Source organism: Haliotis asinina, chromosome 14 (assembly GCF_037392515.1).
Source record: "Haliotis asinina isolate JCU_RB_2024 chromosome 14, JCU_Hal_asi_v2, whole genome shotgun sequence".
NCBI classification, from domain to species: Eukaryota; Metazoa; Mollusca; class Gastropoda; order Lepetellida; family Haliotidae; genus Haliotis; species Haliotis asinina.
Window position 1 is genome coordinate 4,058,565 of NC_090293.1, and position 18,858 is coordinate 4,077,422.

Genomic DNA, 18,858 nt, shown 5'->3' on the forward strand with positions numbered 1-18,858 from the left:
AAGATGAAATACCCCAGTTGCGATTGACCTACTTAATGTTTGTTCAGTTCAATATGCAACATGTGGCAATTTTCCCTATCCGAATGTATTTGACTGCTTGAAGAGTAGCTGAGTAGTTTGCAGTGAAAATGTTCAGCTGTTTATCAGCTGCCCCGGTGGCACAATCGGTTAGCGCGCCGTACTTATAGTCAGTACCTTCCCCATGATCAGCATGGGATGAGGAATGCGGAGGTTGTGAGTTCGAGCCTCACCCGGGGCATGCTTCCTTTTCTTTATTTTTCTGACATTTTCCCAAACACTCTCACTCCCATTACACCCACCAGCGTCATGGAAGTAAGTATGTGACAGATGAAAATACATCTTTTAAATGGCAACTGACACATTTTGAAATATGTGAAGTTTAGAATATCCCACGCCAATGGTGTTCACACAGACAGATCGTAACTGCAATCGACCACCCCGGGACCAACAGCTGTTAAAAGCATGGCAAATTGCGCCCACTTATCAGATGCCTCCATAGCTCAGTGGTTAGAGCACTGGTCTTGTAAACCAGGGGTCGTGAGTTCGATCCTCACTGGGGGCTAGATGTCTTTTCTCGCTGTTTTAAGATTTTGGGGTCTTTTTTGCAGTTGAGCTGATAAACCCTCTTCATCAGGCACCATGGTGAAGTCTTGTGCAAGCAACTAAGGTAACTCAGTTCTAAGGGTGCCGGTCTCCTAAACCAAGGGTCGGGACATCGATGATCATTTGGGACTATCAAATAGGTTTCTTTCAAAACATGCAATAATTTGGTCCTCATTCGGAAGAAACCTTTGTGCACTTTGAGGCCAACTATTCGTCACATGACTGGAAACAGCTGTGAGTTCACCACAGTGGCATTAGGGACAAATGCATGTGTGAGTTTAACGTGGCCTTTGTTACCCACGCGCAAGTGCCTTTGAGGGTCTGAAGTCCATACCCAAGCCTTTATAATTAAATGCCTCTACTCGACTCAACTGAAGTTGTACAATTCATATATTTTAAGTGAACAAAATGTATCTTTTGCACTCAATATTTGTCAGAAGACACCCATAAAAACGAACGGTATTGTTTGAATGTGCTGTTGCAATCTCTTTGTGTTTTCTACTGCAAGAGATCTTAGCCTAAGAGATAAGAGCGAAAATAGGAATTGATGCGTTGCGGTTGATGGCCTACTGCCTTCATAGCTCAGTGGATAGAACACTGGTCTTGTAAACCAGGCGTCGTGAGCTCGATTCTCACTGGAGGCTCATTTTTTCTACTGATTTCTATCACCGAGGTGTCAGGATGCCATTGTGCTACCCAGACGGTGAACGTCCCCTCACATGCAAATCGGCCACCAAGCAAACGTTTCAGTTGCATCAACATGAAAGAATTATCAGCTTGAAAGCAAATTCTGGAACTATGGAGAGGTAAAGAAGAGAATAAGATGAAATACCCGAGTCGCGATTGACCTACTTAATGTTTGTTCAGTTCAATATGCAACATGTGGCAATTTTCCCTATCCGAATGTATTTGACTGCTTGAAGAGTAGCTGAGTAGTTTGCAGTGAAAATGTTCAGCTGTTTATCAGCTGCCCCGGTGGCACAATCGGTTAGCGCGCCGTACTTATAGTCAGTACCTTCCCCATGATCAGCATGGGATGAGGAATGCGGAGGTTGTGAGTTCGAGCCTCACCCGGGGCATGCTTCCTTTTCTTTATTTTTCTGACATTTTCCCAAACAATCTCACTCCCATTACACCCACCAGCGTCATGGAAGTAAGTGTGTGACAGATGAAAATACATCTTTTAAATGGCAACTGACACATTTTGAAATATGTGAAGTTTAGAATATCCCACGCCAATGGTGTTTACACAGACAGATCGTTACTGCAATCGACCACCCCGGGACCAACAGCTGTTAAAAGCATGGCAAATTGCCCCCACTTATCAGATGCCTCCATAGCTCAGTGGTTAGAGCACTGGTCTTGTAAACCAGGGGTCGTGAGTTCGATCCTCACTGGGGGCTAGATGTCTTTTCTCGCTGTTTTAAGATTTTGGGGTCTTTTTTGCAGTTGAGCTGATAAACCCTCTTCATCAGGCACCATGGTGAAGTCTTGTGCAAGCAACTAAGGTAACTCAGTTCTAAGGGTGCCGGTCTCCTAAACCAAGGGTCGGGACATCGATGATCATTTGGGACTATCAAATAGGTTTCTTTCAAAACATGCAATAATTTGGTCCTCATTCGGAAGAAACCTTTGTGCATTTTGAGGCCAACTATTCGTCACATGACTGGAAACAGCTGTGAGTTCACCACAGTGGCATTAGGGACAAATGCATGTGTGAGTTTAACGTGGCCTTTCTTACCCACGCGCAAGTGCCTTTGAGGGTCTGAAGTCCATACCCAAGCCTTTATAATTAAGTGCCTCTACTCGACTCAGCTGAAGTTGTACAATTCATATATTTTAAGTGAAGAAAATGTATCTTTCGCACTCAATATTTGACAGAAGACACCCATAAAAACGGTATTGTTTGAATGTGCTGTTGCAATCTATTTGTGTTTTCTACTGCAAGAGATCTTAGTCTAAGAGATAAGAGCGAAAATAGGAATTGATACGTTGCGGTTGATGGCCTACTGCCTTCATAGCTCAGTGGATAGAACACTGGTCTTGTAAACCAGGCGTCGTGAGCTCGATTCTCACTGGAGGCTCATTTTTTCTACAGATTTCTATCACTGAGGTGTCAGGATGCCATTGTGCTACCCAGACGGTGAACGTCCCCTCACATGCAAATCGGCCGCCAAGCAAACGTTTCAGTTGCATCAACATGAAAGAATTATCAGCTTGAAAGCAAATTCTGGAACTTTGGAGAGGTAAAGAAGAGAATAAGATGAAATACCCGAGTCGCGATTGACCTACTTAATGTTTGTTCAGTTCAATATGCAACATGTGGCAATTTTCCCTATCCGAATGTATTTGACTGCTTGAAGAGTAGCTGAGTAGTTTGCAGTGAAAATGTTCAGCTGTTTATCAGCTGCCCCGGTGGCACAATCGGTTAGCGCGCCGTTCTTATAGTCAGTACCTTCCCCATGATCAGCATGGGATGAGGAATGCGGAGGTTGTGAGTTCGAGCCTCACCCGGGCATGCTTCCTTTTCTTTATTTTTCTGACATTTTCCCAAACACTCTCACTCCCATTACACCCACCAGCGTCATGGAAGTAAGTATGTGATAGATGAAAATACATCTTGTAAATGGCATTTGGGGTTACCTCCCTTGAATTGGAGTTGTATGGACGGATTTACGAGAGAGTGACAAGTTTTCTCGGAGATCGTCATTTAAAGGGACGTCTGAACTTGAATTTGGTGCCCAATGGTGGGATAACATTTACAATGTAATTGTATGTGAACCTACCTCGTTAGCAAGCACGTAGGTGCGTGCTATATACGGTCGCTGTATTCTTGACATCTTGCTGACTGGAGACAAAATGGCGGACTCCTATTCAAAAAGAAAGTATCAGAAGGATTGCACAATTGAAGTTCATGTAGGAGACAACAGAGTTGTAACCGCAAGCACGCTTTGCAATGTTTTGTTGGAGTATGTATCTGATGTGTGGGCATGTGTGTTGAAAGGCACAGATTGCTTTGATGTAACAGTCCCTGACAGCACCGAGGCAAGGATTCTTGCTGAAACAAATGACTTAGTTATAGAAGATCAGAAGATCTCATTCAGACTGCTTCAGAGTGACAGTGTTGTGGTGTCATTTCTTCATCTCCCACCGTACATCGATGATGAAGAAATAGAAAAACTTCTCAGTAAGAGAGGAATAACTATGAAAAGTGACATCAAGCACAGAACTCTTGAAGGCACACACATTTTTGATGGTACAAGATATGTGAGGGTGGTATTTCCACCTGAATGTAACTCATTACCGTATTCAATGGGGTTTAACACCCTGGATGGATACAGGTATTTTAGAGTTATACACAATAACCAAGAACGGTTATGCTTCAAGTGCAATTCTGGAGGTCACGTGGTGAAGGATTGTCCTAACACCAAATGTTATAAATGCAGTGGAAGTGGACACATTGCCAGAAATTGCAAAGCAGAAGAAAATCAGGAACGTAGTTGTCATATCTGTTTTCGTTCAATTGAAATCTGCAACTGTTTCTCCGATATAGAGGATGAGGAAAGGTTTAGCGATTCTGATTCGGATTTGGAGAGGGAGTTAGCCCAAACAAAATCCTGGGATGAGGTTCCTCTGGAACATATTTCAAAGGAGAATCATGCAGATGGAACAGAAGAAACCAAGAGAAATCAAAAAGAAGAGACAAAATTACAAGGAACTGAAAAAACGGCGAAGGAAGATAATACGCAAGTAATTCCATTTGCTGAGGATATTTCTGATTGCAAGAAGGAGGACAAGGACACCACAGACAAGAACGCTTTGCTTCAAGAAAGCCTGGACACAAGAGAAGAGGATAAAGACATTCAATCAAAAACCAACCGGTGTATCATCTGCAAAGTGGACTATTGCTTCGCGTAAACGTGCAAGAAGGCACAAACTGCAGCCTAAATTATCAGAGACGGTATTACAAAACAATGACTTGAAAAATAAATTGAGAGAAAGTAAAAAAGACCAACAAAAGAAAAAGAAAGCAGAAAAGGTCAATGACAGAAGAGAATTATCAGGTGTGTTGGAAAATGTTATGGAAACTCCATAATGTTGTCTAGTAAGCATCTATTTCTCTTTTCTGCAATGGTCACAATATGGTCATGGAATGTAAATGGACTCCGGGATATAGCCAAAATGCAAAATGTATTTGCACTAATTAGGAATTCTCAAGTCAATATTGCTTTTTTGCAGGAAACTTTTTGGTCGGATGAATATATAGAAAAATATAAACATTTGTGGCCAGGAACTATTTTCTATTCTAATGCAGAAAATGATAGAAGAGGTGTAGCTATATTAGTCTCAGATGGTTTTGAGCAAAATGTTAAGCTGCTTAGAAAAGATGAAGAATGAAGATTAATAAAGGCTTCCCTAGCTATTGAAGATAGATCAGTTGCTTTATTAAACGTGTATGCCCCAAATGAGAGTAAAGAGAGAATAGATTTTTTCAAGAATTTGACAACATGGATTGAGAAAGAACACATAATTTGTGCTGGGGATTTTAATGAGATATTAAATCCTTTACTTGATAAAGGCATCAACAATATATCGTTTAATATTCAAAGTAGCAATGTTTTAAACGATTTTCTCTCTGACAACAGCCTAGTTGATATATGGAGATATAAAAACTATGACAAAAAAGAATTTACCAGAATACAGTCTGCGTTAGGAAGTATGAAACAATCTAGAATTGATCTGATAATTGTTTCAAGAGATCTCATTACAAGTGCTGTAAATAGTTACATTAGATATTCCTCTGTGAGCGATCACAGTATAGTAGCCCTCAGATTGGACTTTTCTTCAGTAGAAAGAGGTCCTGGGGTATGGATTTTTAATAATCAGCTTCTGGAAGATTTCACATTCTACTTACGAATTATTGCATTAATAGAGGAGGCAAAACAATGCCCTTTACTTAAAACAGATCCGTTGATATGGTGGGATAACTTAAAATACAAATTTAAAACATTTTCCAGATTTTATGCATCTAAGAAAAACAGGGAAGCAAAAGCTGATTATTATAAAATTCAAAATAAGCTTAGAATTGAATATTATAAAATATCCTCCATTCCTGGCTATAAATCTACCGATTTACAATTATTGGAAAGTGAACTAGAGGTGTATGAGAATAATAAATGCAAGGGTGCTATTCTCAGGTCAAAAGCTCAGTGCACGCTGGAGTCAGATAGAAACACCACTTACTTTTTGAACCTTGAAAAAAGTAAACAACAGGCTAATTCAATAAAATCACTGTACAAGGAAGATGGTACTATAGCCAGGAATACAGAGGATATTTTAGATACTGCTCAGCAATTTTATTCATCCTTATTTACTGCTGAGCAATGTGATTTCGTAAAACAACAAAGTCTCATTGATAATATTGGGAAAAAACTTTCTGAAGAAGAAAAACAATCATGTGACGTACCTATTTCTCAGAGTGAGCTTACAAAAGCACTCAAAGGAATGAAAAAGAATAAATCACCGGGTCCGGACGGCCTAACTGTTGAGTTTTATTTAAAGTTTTGGAATATTTTATGTCCCTTCTTTTTAGAAGTTGTAGATGGTATATACAAAGACCATAATCTTTCTCGCTCCATGAAAAAGAGTATTATTAGTTTATTTTATAAAAAGAAAGGTGACAAAAGGGACATTAAGTCTAACAGACCTATCTCATTGATTAATGTAGACTCTAAGCTCATTTCTAGAGTGTTGTCGTTGAGATTGAGAAATGTGATGGCTTCAGTTGTCTCCCCTGAACAATCTTGTTGCATACCAGGAAGAGACATAGCCAGTAACCTACATTCTGTTAGAGATGTCATTGATGTTGTCAGTAATCATAATGATGACTCCTATCTCATTAAAATAGATTTTTTAAAAAGCCTTTGATAGCGTATCACACCACTATTTATTTCAAATTCTTAGGAAATTTAACTTTGGAGATTTTTTCATTTCATGGATTAAGATCCTGTATACTGATATAAAGAGTTCTGTGAAATGCAATGGTCATTTGACACCATACTTCACTTTAACTCGTGGAGTTAGGCAGGGGGATCCAATGAGCTCTATGCTATATGTGTTGGTGTCAGAGCCACTGAATTTAATAATAAAAAACAATCCTGATATTCATGGAATTAACATCAGTAATGATATTAATTCTTTGATATACCAACATGCTGATGACACAACAGTTACTGTCTCAGATGTTAACTCTGTCCTTGAAACATTTAGTACAGTTAACTTCTATTGTGAGGCAACGGGTGCAAAAATCAATATTGAAAAATCGGAAATTTTGTTATTGGGTAAAACAAGGTTTAGAGATTTTTCAATCAACATTCCGGTTAAAGTGAACAGAGATTGTATAGAAGTATTGGGCATTTATTTCGGCATCGACAAAGTGATGTGTGAAACTTTAAACTGGAGGAAGAAAATAGACAAGGTACAAGCACTGTTAAATTCATGGCTGCGTAGACAGTTAACCTTACAAGGCAGAGCCATTGTTATTAATATCCTTATGAGCTCTCGTTTGTGGTATATGTTCACTGTACTACCTGTTCCATATTGGGTGGAGAATAAATTTACACAAATGTTTAGAGACTTTTTATGGCATAACAAACCTGCCAAAATAGCACACGGTACATGCATTGGTGTTTGTTTAGATGGAGGTCTTAATATACCAGATTTACGTTTAAAAAAATATGCTTTAAGGCTGAAATTACTGAGAGCCTATGTCAATTGTCAGCTCAGTTGTATTTGGAAACAAACATTTGTATATTTTATGTCACATCTTCTGAAAATGAACTTAGGAATTGATGCTTTAAGCCTTGAATATGATAAAGCCTATTTACAGAATATAAGTCCATTTTATGCAGAGTTACTAGCTGCATGGAATGAATTGAATGAAGGAAAAAGACCATTACTTAAAAAGGTAGATGATATCATGAATCAGCCAATATTTAAGAATCCATTGATTACATTCAATGGAAAAACTCTTATGTTTCAGTCATTTATTTCAAGTGGAATTATTTGCATCAAGCATATTTGTTTTGAAGTTATTCCAAAATTCATGTCTGGACACATTATTGTTAATATAATCCATGACACCTTACCTGAGATGGATGTAAGTACCATACAACAATGTTATGCCATTATTTTATTAGCGCTTCCGTCAGAGTGGAAAAAGATCATTTTGTCAGAGGTTGCCACTAACTCCCCATCAAGAGACATAACATGCACTGTTCAAAACCAGGATCTGTCTGTTGATTTATTCACAACAAAATTTTGTTATCAAGTTCTCAGGAAAAAAACATTTCAAGGAACCAGTAGCTATCGCTTGGTGGAATCAGCTTGCACTGGATATTAATTGGAAAGATATTTGGATGAATGTATGGGAAAAAGATAAATCAACAGACTCCATACAGTTAGATTTTAAAATTGCACATAATATTGTTTTCACATATGATAAACTTCTAAAAATTGGACTGTCAAACACTGATGTTTGTCCAGTGTGTCACATACAAACAGAAGACATTTTACATCTGTTCGTCTTCTGCAAGGAGTTGTCGCCCTTGCAAGACCTCATCATTGAAATGTTGACAGATGTGTGCCAGGACACAGGCTTTAGTTTTGGACAGTTATCTATCTGGTTATTGTTTGGGTTCTTACCAGAAAAGAAGTTGTCGTCTAAAGCATTCATGGACATTGTATTCTCAATTAATCGTCTAGCTGTATTTAAAAGGAGGGTGATATTGAGCCAAAACATGATTTCATTTCACATGAAGGCATTTTTCAAATCATTGATAAGACGTCATTTTAGCCTGTTGTTCTTTAAATATTCCAAAGCAAATCAATCACACATTTTCATTCAAAAATATGTCATGAGCAATACATTCATATCGTTGGATGGAAATGAGATTGTTCTACACTCACCGTTAGATTAGAATATTACATAATGCTTTATAAATACAGAGGTATTCAGATTAGCTACATTAAATATATTATACATTCATTCGTGTATATTTCTTCATTGTAATCTATAAAAAACTTCTGAACATTTCTATGAAAATATACTTCCTCTCTTTTCAATTGAAATGTTAGGCACTGCCACCCCAAATCTGTGATACATATTTTATTTATGAGGTGGTAGTGTAAGCACTGTCTGCAACTGTAATTCTACAATTTTGTGAATAAATATTTTAATGAAAAAAAAAAAAGAGCACTGGTCTTGTAAACCAGGGGTCGTGAGTTCGATCCTCACTGGGGGCTAGATGTCTTTTCTCGCTGTTTTAAGCTTTTGGGGTTTTTTTTGCAGTTGAGCTGATAAACCCTCTTCATCAGGCACCATGGTGAAGTCTTGTGCAAGCAACTAAGGTAACTCAGTTCTAAGGCTGCCGGTCTCCTAAACTAGGGGTCGGGACATCGATGATCATTTGGGACTATCAAATAGGTTTCTTTCAAAACATGCAATAATCTGGTCCTCATTCGGAAGAAACCTTTGTGCATTTTGAGGCCAACTATTCGTCACATGACTGGAAACAGCTGTGAGTTCACCACAGTGGCATTAGGGACAAATGCATGTGTGAGTTTAACATGGCCTTTGTTTCCCACGCGCAAGTGCCTTTGAGGGTCTGAAGTCCATACCCAAGCCTTTATAATTAAATGCCTCTACTCGACTCAACTGAAGTTGTACAATTCATATATTTTAAGTGAACAAAATGTATCTTTCGCACTCAATATTTGTCAGAAGACACCCATAAAAACGGTATTGTTTGAATGTGCTGTTGCAATCTATTTGTGTTTTCTACTGCAAGAGATCTTAGTCTAAGAGATAAGAGCGAAAATAGGAATTGATACGTTGCGGTTGATGGCCTACTGCCTTCATAGCTCAGTGGATAGAACACTGGTCTTGTAAACCAGGTGTCGTGAGCTCGATTCTCACTGGAGGCTCATTTTTTCTACAGATTTCTATCACCGAGGTGTCAGGATGCCATTGTGCTACCCAGACGGTGAACGTCCCCTCACATGCAAATCGGCCGCCAAGCAAACGTTTCAGTTGCATCAACATGAAAGAATTATCAGCTTGAAAGCAAATTCTGGAACTTTGGAGAGGTAAAGAAGAGAATACGATGAAATACCCGAGTCGCGATTGACCTACTTAATGTTTGTTCAGTTCAATATGCAACATATGGCAATTTTCCCTATCCGAATGTATTTGACTGCTTGAAGAGTAGCTGAGTAGTTTGCAGTGAAAATGTTCAGCTGTTTATCAGCTGCCCCGGTGGCACAATCGGTTAGCGCGCCGTTCTTTGGTTACTTCCCTTGGTGAGGTGGTGTGAAGACGCTGATTTTCAGTGCTCTGATATTTTCAGTAAGTACTTTGTCGTTTGTGAAGAATTCTTTCTCATCTCTTGAACGGATGGTTGAATATGGGTGAAGTTTGTTTGGAAACGTTTGTTTGTTCATATAATAGACTATGAGTCGCCAGGCTAGGGGGGTGAGGCCAGCCCCTAGTCAGGTACACAAAGAAAATGGCCGACCTCGTTTCTATCAGAAAGAGAACGTTGTTCAAGTGAGGTTTGGAAATCATGTTCGCCCGAAAGCCGTTGACGTTTGTAATGCACTTGAAATGGAACTGGGAGACAATACTGTTTATTGTTGTACTCCAAGAAGCAATTACTATGAAATTACCCTTGCGGAGAATTCGCTCATAAAATCACTGGGTGATTGTGTAATTGTCAACGATGAAGTGTATGATATCACACCTTTAGTAAATGATAAAGTTGTTGTGTCATTCATGAACTTGCCGAGTTACACAACGGATGAGGAAATTATAGATGTACTACATTCCTATGGAATAGATGAGTTGACACCATTCGCCGACGAAAAATTCCTGGGACTAACTGGGAAGATGGTACCAGGTACACGCAGGTCAAGTTTCCTTTTGGAATTCATAGCCTTCCCTACAGTATACAATTTAAGACATATGGAGGATTTGACTTTTTCAGAGTTCTCCATAACGATCAGGTGAAGGTATGTCATCATTGCCTTTCTGATCAGCATGAAAAAAGGAATTGTCCGAACATTGTATGTAGAAACTGTGGATCACAAGGTCATGTTCAGTACAACTGCCGTGTTCCCAAGTGCCACAGGTGCAAACGTAAACCTAAGGACTGCAGCTGTTTTGGATATGACGATATGTCAGAAGAAGATGATAATCGTCAGGGAAGTGATTTTGAAAATGAAGAGGACCTGAGTGACATGGAGGCAGATCCGACCCTTGCTAAATGGCCCATTCTTCAGGAATCAGCTATTAAGGGTAGCACAGAAGAAGATGGTGAGGAGGAAGAGGAAGACACAATTCTTACAGTCACTGACATGGACAAGGACAATTTGACAGGAGATGTCGCTGTATCACAACTGGACAACAAAGCACATGAAGTTGTCTGTGGCGTTTTGCTAGAAGTGATTGATAGAAGCATACATGTTGGCAAGTGCAGGAGTGATACCAAACAACTCGTATCGCCTTGTGATAACAATCTGATTGATGATGTCACAAGCACACTGTTAAACATGATAACACTAGTTGATCAAGAACAAAAGGTGAATTATATACAGGTAGATGATCATGATGCCATGGCAGTCCCCACACGAGACAACCAGAATGTTTTGGCACAGCCTTATCGTGGAGATGGGGCTCCAGGGAGTGTGAGGTGCAAATGGAATGTTTTGAAACCAAATCAGGATGTTATTAGGGCTCATGTTGGGGGAAGGCCGCCGAGAAAAAAGAAGGATGTGATAAAATCCAGAAAAGGAAAAAGATCACACTAAAACCCATTTTGATGTCTTATATGTATTTATTAGTTCTCATCATGTTGAACATATGGTCATGGAATGTTAATGGTTTAAGAGATGTTAGAAAATTTGAAAAAGTGTTAGCACTTATCAACATGTCACATGTAGACATAGCATTCCTACAGGAAACGTTTTGGGACGAAAATTTTGTCAATAGCTATAAACATTTGTGGCCTGGTAAAATCTTATCTTGTAATTCTACAAGTATACATAGGAGGGGTGTTGCAATTTTGGTATCACAACATTTTAAACACCAAATTAATGTGGTAACTGGAGATTCTGAGGGCAGATTATTAAAAGCTGAAATTGATGTGGATGGTAAAGTATTTTACCTACTGAATGTATATGCTCCTAATGACCTACATGAAAGGTTATCATTTTATGCAGAATTAGAAAATTGGTTGGAACCAAATAATATGTTTGTGGGAGGGGATTTTAATGAAATACTAAATCCTGCATTGGACAAGGGCATAAATACTACATTTAATCTTAAAAGTAGTGATGCCCTAACTTCCATCATTCAACAGTTCAACATTGTTGATGTTTGGAGACACAAAAACTATGATAAGTAGGAATATTCCAGGATTCAAAGAGTAAATGGTGTTTTAAAACAATCCAGGATTGATTTTTTTCTTTTGTCTAGACATCTTTTAAACAATACCATAAAACTGTCATATCAAATACTGCAAGATAAGTGATCACAACATTGTGTCATTTAAAGTTGATTTGGGTGAAATCGAAAGAGGTCCGAGAATGTGGATTTTTAATGATCAGCTTTTGGAGGATGGTATCTTTATTTGTAACATTCATGGCATTATTGAGGAAGCAAAATCTTGTCCTCTTTTTGAATCAGAACCACTTATTTGGTGGGACAACTTGAAATATCGGTTGAAAACGTTTTCAAATATTATTCAAGTAAAAGAAGTAAAATGGCAAAGGCAGATTATTACAAAACTCAAAATAAACTTCGAAATGAATATCACAAATTAGCTACTATACCTGGGTATGAATCTACACAACTCTGTGATTTAGAAAGGAAACTGGAAGATCATGATAATATTACTTGTAGGGGTGCTCTCTTGAGATCAAAGGCACACTTTACTCTTGAGTCAGATAGATGCACTTCATATTTTTTTTTAATTTGGAAAAATCAAAACAACAAATTAACTTGATCAAAGAGCTTATCGCTGTAGATGGAACTTTGTTGCAAACAACGGAAGATATTATAAGTGCGGCACAATCTTTCTATGAAACGTTATACACAGATGAAGGACTTGATGATTATAAAGAACGGGAAGTAGTAAATGTCATACACACATCTATTAGTGATGAGCAAAAAGATTATTGTGATCTTCCTATTTCTATGAAACAAATGACAGAAGCACTGAAAGGTATGAAACGTAACAAAACTCCAGGTCCCGATGGCTTGACAGTTGAATTTTACCTGAAGTTTTGGGAGATTTTATGTCCTCTTTTTCATCATGTCACTATGAGTATTTTGCAGAGAAGAAATTATCTAGTTCTATGAAAGCCAGTGTCATAAGTTTATTCTATAAAAAAAGGTGATAAAAAGGATATCAGATGTTACGAACCTATTTCACTAATTAATGTTGATTGTAAATTAATATCACGCACTTTGTCATTAAGACTCAAGTCAGTAATGTCAGATATTATCTCCCCTGAACAAACATGCCGTGTGCCTGGGAGAGACATTGCAGACAATTTTCATTCTTTAAGAGATGTTGTTGATATCACTGATCATAAAGATGAGGATGCGTTTTTTTATTAAAATAGATCAAGAAAAAGCATTTGATAGAGTTTCACATAAGGACAAGTTAGATGTTTTGCGTAAATTCAATTTGGGAAAGAATTTTATAACTTGGATTAAAATTTTATACACAGGCATTAAAAGTTCTGTAAAATGTAATGGACATTTAAGTCCATATTTCAAATTATCACGTGGAGTAAGGCAAGGAGACCCGATGAGTTCTATGTTATATGTTCTTATATCAGAACCATAAAATTTGTTGATAAAAAGCAATCCTCTCATTAAAGATATCAAAATCAACAACAGTTCATCTTTAATATATCAACATGCAGATGACACCACAATCACTGTCTCAGATGTTAACTGTTATTGAATCATTTCACACAGTTAGCTTATACTGTCAGGCAACTGGTGCCAAAATTAATATTGAAAAGTCAGAAGTTTTGTTGCTGGGCAAAAAGAGACTTCATGAGTTTAAAATACAAATTCCGGTTAAAGTCAAGAGAGATTGTACAGATATACTAGGCATTTTCCTTGGAGCGGATAAGAAAATGTGTGAAAAATTTAATTGGGAAAAAATAATACTAAAAATACAAACACTGTTAAATTCTTGGATTAGGAGACAACTTACTTTACAAGCAGAGCTATTGTAATAAATGTACTCATGAGTTCTCGGTTGTGGTACATGTTTACTGTAATACCAGTTCCAGGGTGGGTTGAGAATAAATTTACAAAGATATTTAGGCATTTTCTATGGCATAATAAAACTGACAAAACTGCATTTGACACATGCATTGGTGTTCGTTTAGATGGAGGTTTAAATTTACCAAGTTTACGTCTTAAAAAATATGCATTGAGGCTAAAATTGCTGAGAGCTTTCGTTAATAGTCAACTCAACTGTCTTTGGAAACAAACAATGGAATATTTTATGTCTAGTGCATGAATATTTCATGCACTATCTCTGGAATATAATAAATCGTATTTACAGAATATAAGCCCATTTTGGTGCTGAGCTTTTTGCTGCATGGAATGAAATTAATGAAGGAAAAAGACCAGTACATCGAAATATAGTGGACGTTATGAATCAACCACTATTTTAAAATCCACTAATTACATTTAAGGTAAAAACTCTGTTTCAGACGTTCATTGCAAGTGGGATTATTTGTATTAAACATATTTGTTTGGAAGTTATACCCAAATTCATGTCTGAAAATATTATTATGAAAATAGTTCATGAAATTTTACCTGACACAGACACAAGTACAATACAACAATGCTATAGGATCATTTTACATGCGCTTCCGTCAGAGTGGAAAAAGATCATTTTATCTAATGTCAGCAACAATCATTCCTCACAGGACATAATCTGCACAATTGCAGAACAGGATGTATCTGTTGAAGTATTCACAGCGAAATATTGTTATGAAGTTTTCAGGAAAACATATTTCAAGCAACCAATAGCCATCGGCTGGTGGGATAACATTGCCTCAGACATTAATTGGAAAGATATTTGGCTAAATGTATGGCAAATAGACAACTCATCCGATTCTGCAGAGCTAGATTTCAACATTGCTCATAATATTGTATTTACGTATGATAAGCTCTTTAAAATTGGAATGTCAAACACTGATGTTTGTCCAGTGTGTCTAAGTGAAACAGAAGACATTTTACACTTGTTCATTTATTGCAAAGAGTTGCCATCCTTGCAAAGAATAGTGATTGAATTGTTGACAGATGTGTGCCAAGATACAGGTTTTACCTTTGGACAGTTGTCACTCTGGTTATTGTTCGGATTTCTACCAGAAAAGAAATTATCTTGTAAACCATTCATAGACATTGTATTGTCAATATATCGTCTGTGTGTATTTAAAAGGAGAGCCATAATGTCACGCCACAACACCGTCTCATTTGATGTGAGGGGATTATTTAAGTCTATGATAAAGCGTCATTTAAGATTTTTGCATTTTAGATATTCGAAAGTTAATCAGACATCTTCATTCAAAAATACATCATGACCAACACATATATGCAGTTGGACGGAAATGACGTTATTCTCAAAGATCCGTTACATTAAGGTGCTTTTCACAATCATAAATATACTCAGAAAGGGCGGGATACAACTATTCATACTAAAACGTTCTCATAATGGCATATTTGTATATACAAATGTATAATACTACTTATTTTCCTGCCTTTAGAACTGAATTGTTAGTCGCTGCCACCTAAACTCTGTGATCCTCTTTTTATACTTTATGTGGTAGTATCAGCACTGTCTGTACCTGTACCAGTCAGTTAATGTGAATAAATATTTTAAAGAAAAAAAAGAGCACTGGTCTTGTAAACCAGGGGTCGTGAGTTCGATCCTCACTGGGGGCTACATATTTGTTGTCAGTATTTTAATCTTTCCGTCTTTTTGGGTTTGTTTGTAGTTGAGCTGATAAACTTCTCTTCGGGACATCGATGATCATTTGGGACTATCAAATAGGTTTCTTTCAAAACATGCAATAATTTGGTCCTCATTCGGAAGAAACCTTTGTGCAGTTTGAGGCCAACTATTCGTCACATGACTGGAAACAGCTGTGAGTTCACCACAGTGGCATTAGGGACAAATGCATGTGTGAGTTTAACGTGGCCTTTGTTACCCAAGTGCAAGTGCCTTTTAGGGTCTGAATCCATACCCAAGCCTTTACTCGACTCAACTGAAGTTGTACAATTCATATAGTTTAAGTGAACAAAATGTATCTTTCGCACTCAGTATTTGTCAGAAGACATCCATGAAAACGGTATTGTTTGAATGTGTTGTTGCAATCTATTTGTCTTTTCTACTGCAAGAGATCTTAGTCTAAGAGATAAGAGCGAAAATAGGAATTGATACGTTGCGGTTGATGGCCTACTGCCTTCATAGCTCAGTGGATAGAACACTGGTCTTGTAAACCAGGCGTCGTGAGTTCGATTCTCACTGGAGGCTCATTTTTTCTACAGATTTCTATCACCGAGGTGTCAGGATGCCATTGTGCTACCCAGACGGTGAACGTCCCCTCACATGCAAATCGGCCGCCAAGCAAACGTTTCAGTTGCATCAACATGAAAGAATTATCAGCTTGAAAGCAAATTCTGGAACTTTAGGGAGGTAAAGAAGAGAATAAGATGAAATACCCGAGTCACGATTGACCTACTTAATGTTTGTTCAGTTCAATATGCAACATTGCCAATTTTCCATATCCGGATGTATTTGACTGCTTGAAGAGTAGCTGAGTAGTTTGCAGTGAAAATGTTCAGCTGTTTATCAGCTGCCCCGGTGGCACAATCGGTTAGCGCGCCGTACTTATAGTCAGTACCTTCCCCATGATCAGCATGGGATGAGGAATGCGGAGGTTGTGAGTTCGAGCCTCACCCGGGCATGCTTCCTTTTCTTTATTTTTCTGACATTTTCCCAAACACTCTCACTCCCATTACACCCACCAGCGTCATGGAAGTAAGTGTGTGACAGATGAAAATACATCTTGTAAATGGCAGCTGACACATTTTGAAATATGTGAAATTTAGAATATCCCACGCCAATGACGTTTACGCAGATGTGACGGTCAAAATCGCATCGTATAGTTTTTATCTTTAGCGGTTGGTATTAACTAGGTGCTATGGTGGAGTTACGTGCCCTACTCGCACGAGGTTTTCGTGCTGCCATGGCTGCGCCCATGCTCGCTGATGTTTTTTGTTTGCTCTTTAAAAATGATGCCCAAGAGATGTCGTCTCATACAAACGGCTATTATAATATTATACATGCAATAGTATTTCTATCATTAATATGTTCATGCTGTAAGATAAGCAAAATAAGCCATCATAGTTGGGTGAAGTTGTCAACTGTGAACTTCACATGTTTTCCGACGCCTCCGAGGTAGGATATGGAATTATTGCCTATGTTCGTGTTACGAACACATCAAACCAAGTTCACTGCTCTTTGGTGATGTCGAAGTCACGCGTTGCTCCATTAAAGAAAATGGCTATCCCAAGAATGGAATTGACTGCTGCGTCAGTCTCAGTCAAGTAATACAAGTTTTCTGGCAGCTGAGTTGGAATATGAGATTGATGATGTCATCTTCTGGACTGACAGCATGGCAGTGTTGAGATATATCACCAACGAGAAATCACGATTTCAAACTTTTGTAGCCAACCCTGTCGCAGTGATACGTGATGGATCAGATGTTTACCAATGGAGGAACATCGAATCAAAGTTAAACCCATCAGATGCAGCCTCAAGGGTTTGAACATTGATCAATTCTTGTCTGCTGAGTACTGGTTTTGTGGACCAAGTTTCTTGAAGGAGCCAGGAAATGTGTGGGCCCAACTTGATGAACAGTGTCTGCGGATAAGTGACTCCGATGTCGAGCTGAAAAGGACTGTGAATGTGTCACTCAAGTAAGATGATGACATCATGTCAAGACCGTTTTTCAAGTTGGACCAAACTGAAGAGAATAGTAGCTTGGATCCTCCTAGCTAAGGAAATTCTTCTGAAGAAAGTTCAGCGCAAATTCAAGCTAGAAAGCAAAACTGAAAGTGAAGAAAGTGATGCACCTGCAAGTCTAACTGTGGAGATGCTACAAAATGCAGAAAATGCTGTAATTGGTTACATACAGAGAGCACATTACAGCACAGAACTAGATATGTTCCGGACAGGTACTCAGCCTGTCAAGAAGTCAAGCCCGCTGTACCGTCTTGACCCTATTCTCGCAAAGGGGTTGATCAGGGTTGCCGGTCGTCTTCAACGAGCTGAAATCTCCTATGAATCCAAGCATCCTGTGCTGATACCCAAGGAAAGCCCTGTAGCTAGACTTATTCTTATGGATATTCACAATTCTGTAGGCCATCTTGGTAAGAACTCCATGCTTTGTGCCTTAAGAGAAAAGTACTGGATTCCTGGTGCAGAGACACTGATCAAGCAGTTTGTATCCAAATGTGTTGTGTGCCGTAAGTACAAAGCTGCACAGATGGGTCAGAAAATGGCAGACCTGCCTATGGATCGGCCCAACGAGCCCCCGCTTTCTCGAACAGATATGGACTATTTTGGACCACAATATGTGAAGCGTGGTAGAGGGGAAGTTAAGCGCTATGGCGTTATCTTCACTTGTATGGCATTACGTGCTGTACACCTCGATGTAGCAAGCTCTGACAACAGATTCTTGTGTATATTGTCTGCGTCGATTCATTGCCAGGAGGGGCAAGCATAAAGTCATATGGTCTGACAACGGCACAAATTTGATTGGATGCGAAAAGGAAATGCGCCAAGAGATTGACAAATGGAATCAAGCAGAAATTCACAAAGACCTTGCTCAAAAGAACATTTTGATCCCATAATGGTGGTGTTTGGGAACGTTTAATTCGAAGCGTTCGAAAAGTACTGAACGGTATAGTGAGTCAGCAAACACATAAGCTGGATGATGAGTCTAGTAACGCTATTCTGTGAAGTGGAAGCTATATTGAATGCTAGACCTATCACAAGCAATCCGGACAGCCCTAGTGATTTACCTCTCCTTACGCCGAATCACCAGGTTGTTGCGTCTACATGGAGGTGACGTGAC

General features: G+C 38.5%; 1 protein-coding gene and 10 non-coding genes across 11 annotated transcripts; all 11 read left to right on the forward strand.

The window, feature by feature from the left end:
• Nucleotides 1–149: 149 nt before the first annotated feature.
• Trnai-uau (transfer RNA isoleucine (anticodon UAU)) lies at nucleotides 150–259 on the forward strand. The gene is made up of 2 exons: nucleotides 150–187; nucleotides 224–259. It is a non-coding gene; the product is annotated as a tRNA-Ile (tRNA).
• A 251-nt stretch (nucleotides 260–510) lies between these two features.
• Trnat-ugu (transfer RNA threonine (anticodon UGU)) lies at nucleotides 511–583 on the forward strand. The gene has a single exon. It is a non-coding gene; the product is annotated as a tRNA-Thr (tRNA).
• A 612-nt stretch (nucleotides 584–1,195) lies between these two features.
• Trnat-ugu (transfer RNA threonine (anticodon UGU)) lies at nucleotides 1,196–1,268 on the forward strand. The gene has a single exon. It is a non-coding gene; the product is annotated as a tRNA-Thr (tRNA).
• Nucleotides 1,269–1,593: 325 nt separating this feature from the next.
• On the forward strand, nucleotides 1,594–1,703 carry Trnai-uau (transfer RNA isoleucine (anticodon UAU)). Its single transcript has 2 exons — nucleotides 1,594–1,631; nucleotides 1,668–1,703. It is a non-coding gene; the product is annotated as a tRNA-Ile (tRNA).
• Nucleotides 1,704–1,954: 251 nt separating this feature from the next.
• Nucleotides 1,955–2,027, forward strand: Trnat-ugu (transfer RNA threonine (anticodon UGU)). Its single transcript has one exon. It is a non-coding gene; the product is annotated as a tRNA-Thr (tRNA).
• A 608-nt stretch (nucleotides 2,028–2,635) lies between these two features.
• On the forward strand, nucleotides 2,636–2,708 carry Trnat-ugu (transfer RNA threonine (anticodon UGU)). The gene has a single exon. It is a non-coding gene; the product is annotated as a tRNA-Thr (tRNA).
• Nucleotides 2,709–3,033: 325 nt separating this feature from the next.
• Trnai-uau (transfer RNA isoleucine (anticodon UAU)) lies at nucleotides 3,034–3,146 on the forward strand. The gene is made up of 2 exons: nucleotides 3,034–3,071; nucleotides 3,108–3,146. It is a non-coding gene; the product is annotated as a tRNA-Ile (tRNA).
• A 6,390-nt stretch (nucleotides 3,147–9,536) lies between these two features.
• Nucleotides 9,537–9,609, forward strand: Trnat-ugu (transfer RNA threonine (anticodon UGU)). Its single transcript has one exon. It is a non-coding gene; the product is annotated as a tRNA-Thr (tRNA).
• A 6,568-nt stretch (nucleotides 9,610–16,177) lies between these two features.
• Trnat-ugu (transfer RNA threonine (anticodon UGU)) lies at nucleotides 16,178–16,250 on the forward strand. Its single transcript has one exon. It is a non-coding gene; the product is annotated as a tRNA-Thr (tRNA).
• A 324-nt stretch (nucleotides 16,251–16,574) lies between these two features.
• On the forward strand, nucleotides 16,575–16,687 carry Trnai-uau (transfer RNA isoleucine (anticodon UAU)). The gene is made up of 2 exons: nucleotides 16,575–16,612; nucleotides 16,649–16,687. It is a non-coding gene; the product is annotated as a tRNA-Ile (tRNA).
• A 1,016-nt stretch (nucleotides 16,688–17,703) lies between these two features.
• On the forward strand, nucleotides 17,704–18,507 carry LOC137262017 (uncharacterized). The gene has a single exon (XM_067799815.1). It carries the CDS (start codon nucleotides 17,704–17,706, stop codon nucleotides 18,505–18,507), a length of 804 nt encoding a protein of 267 aa, XP_067655916.1.
• The last annotated feature ends 351 nt before the right edge of the window (nucleotides 18,508–18,858 follow it).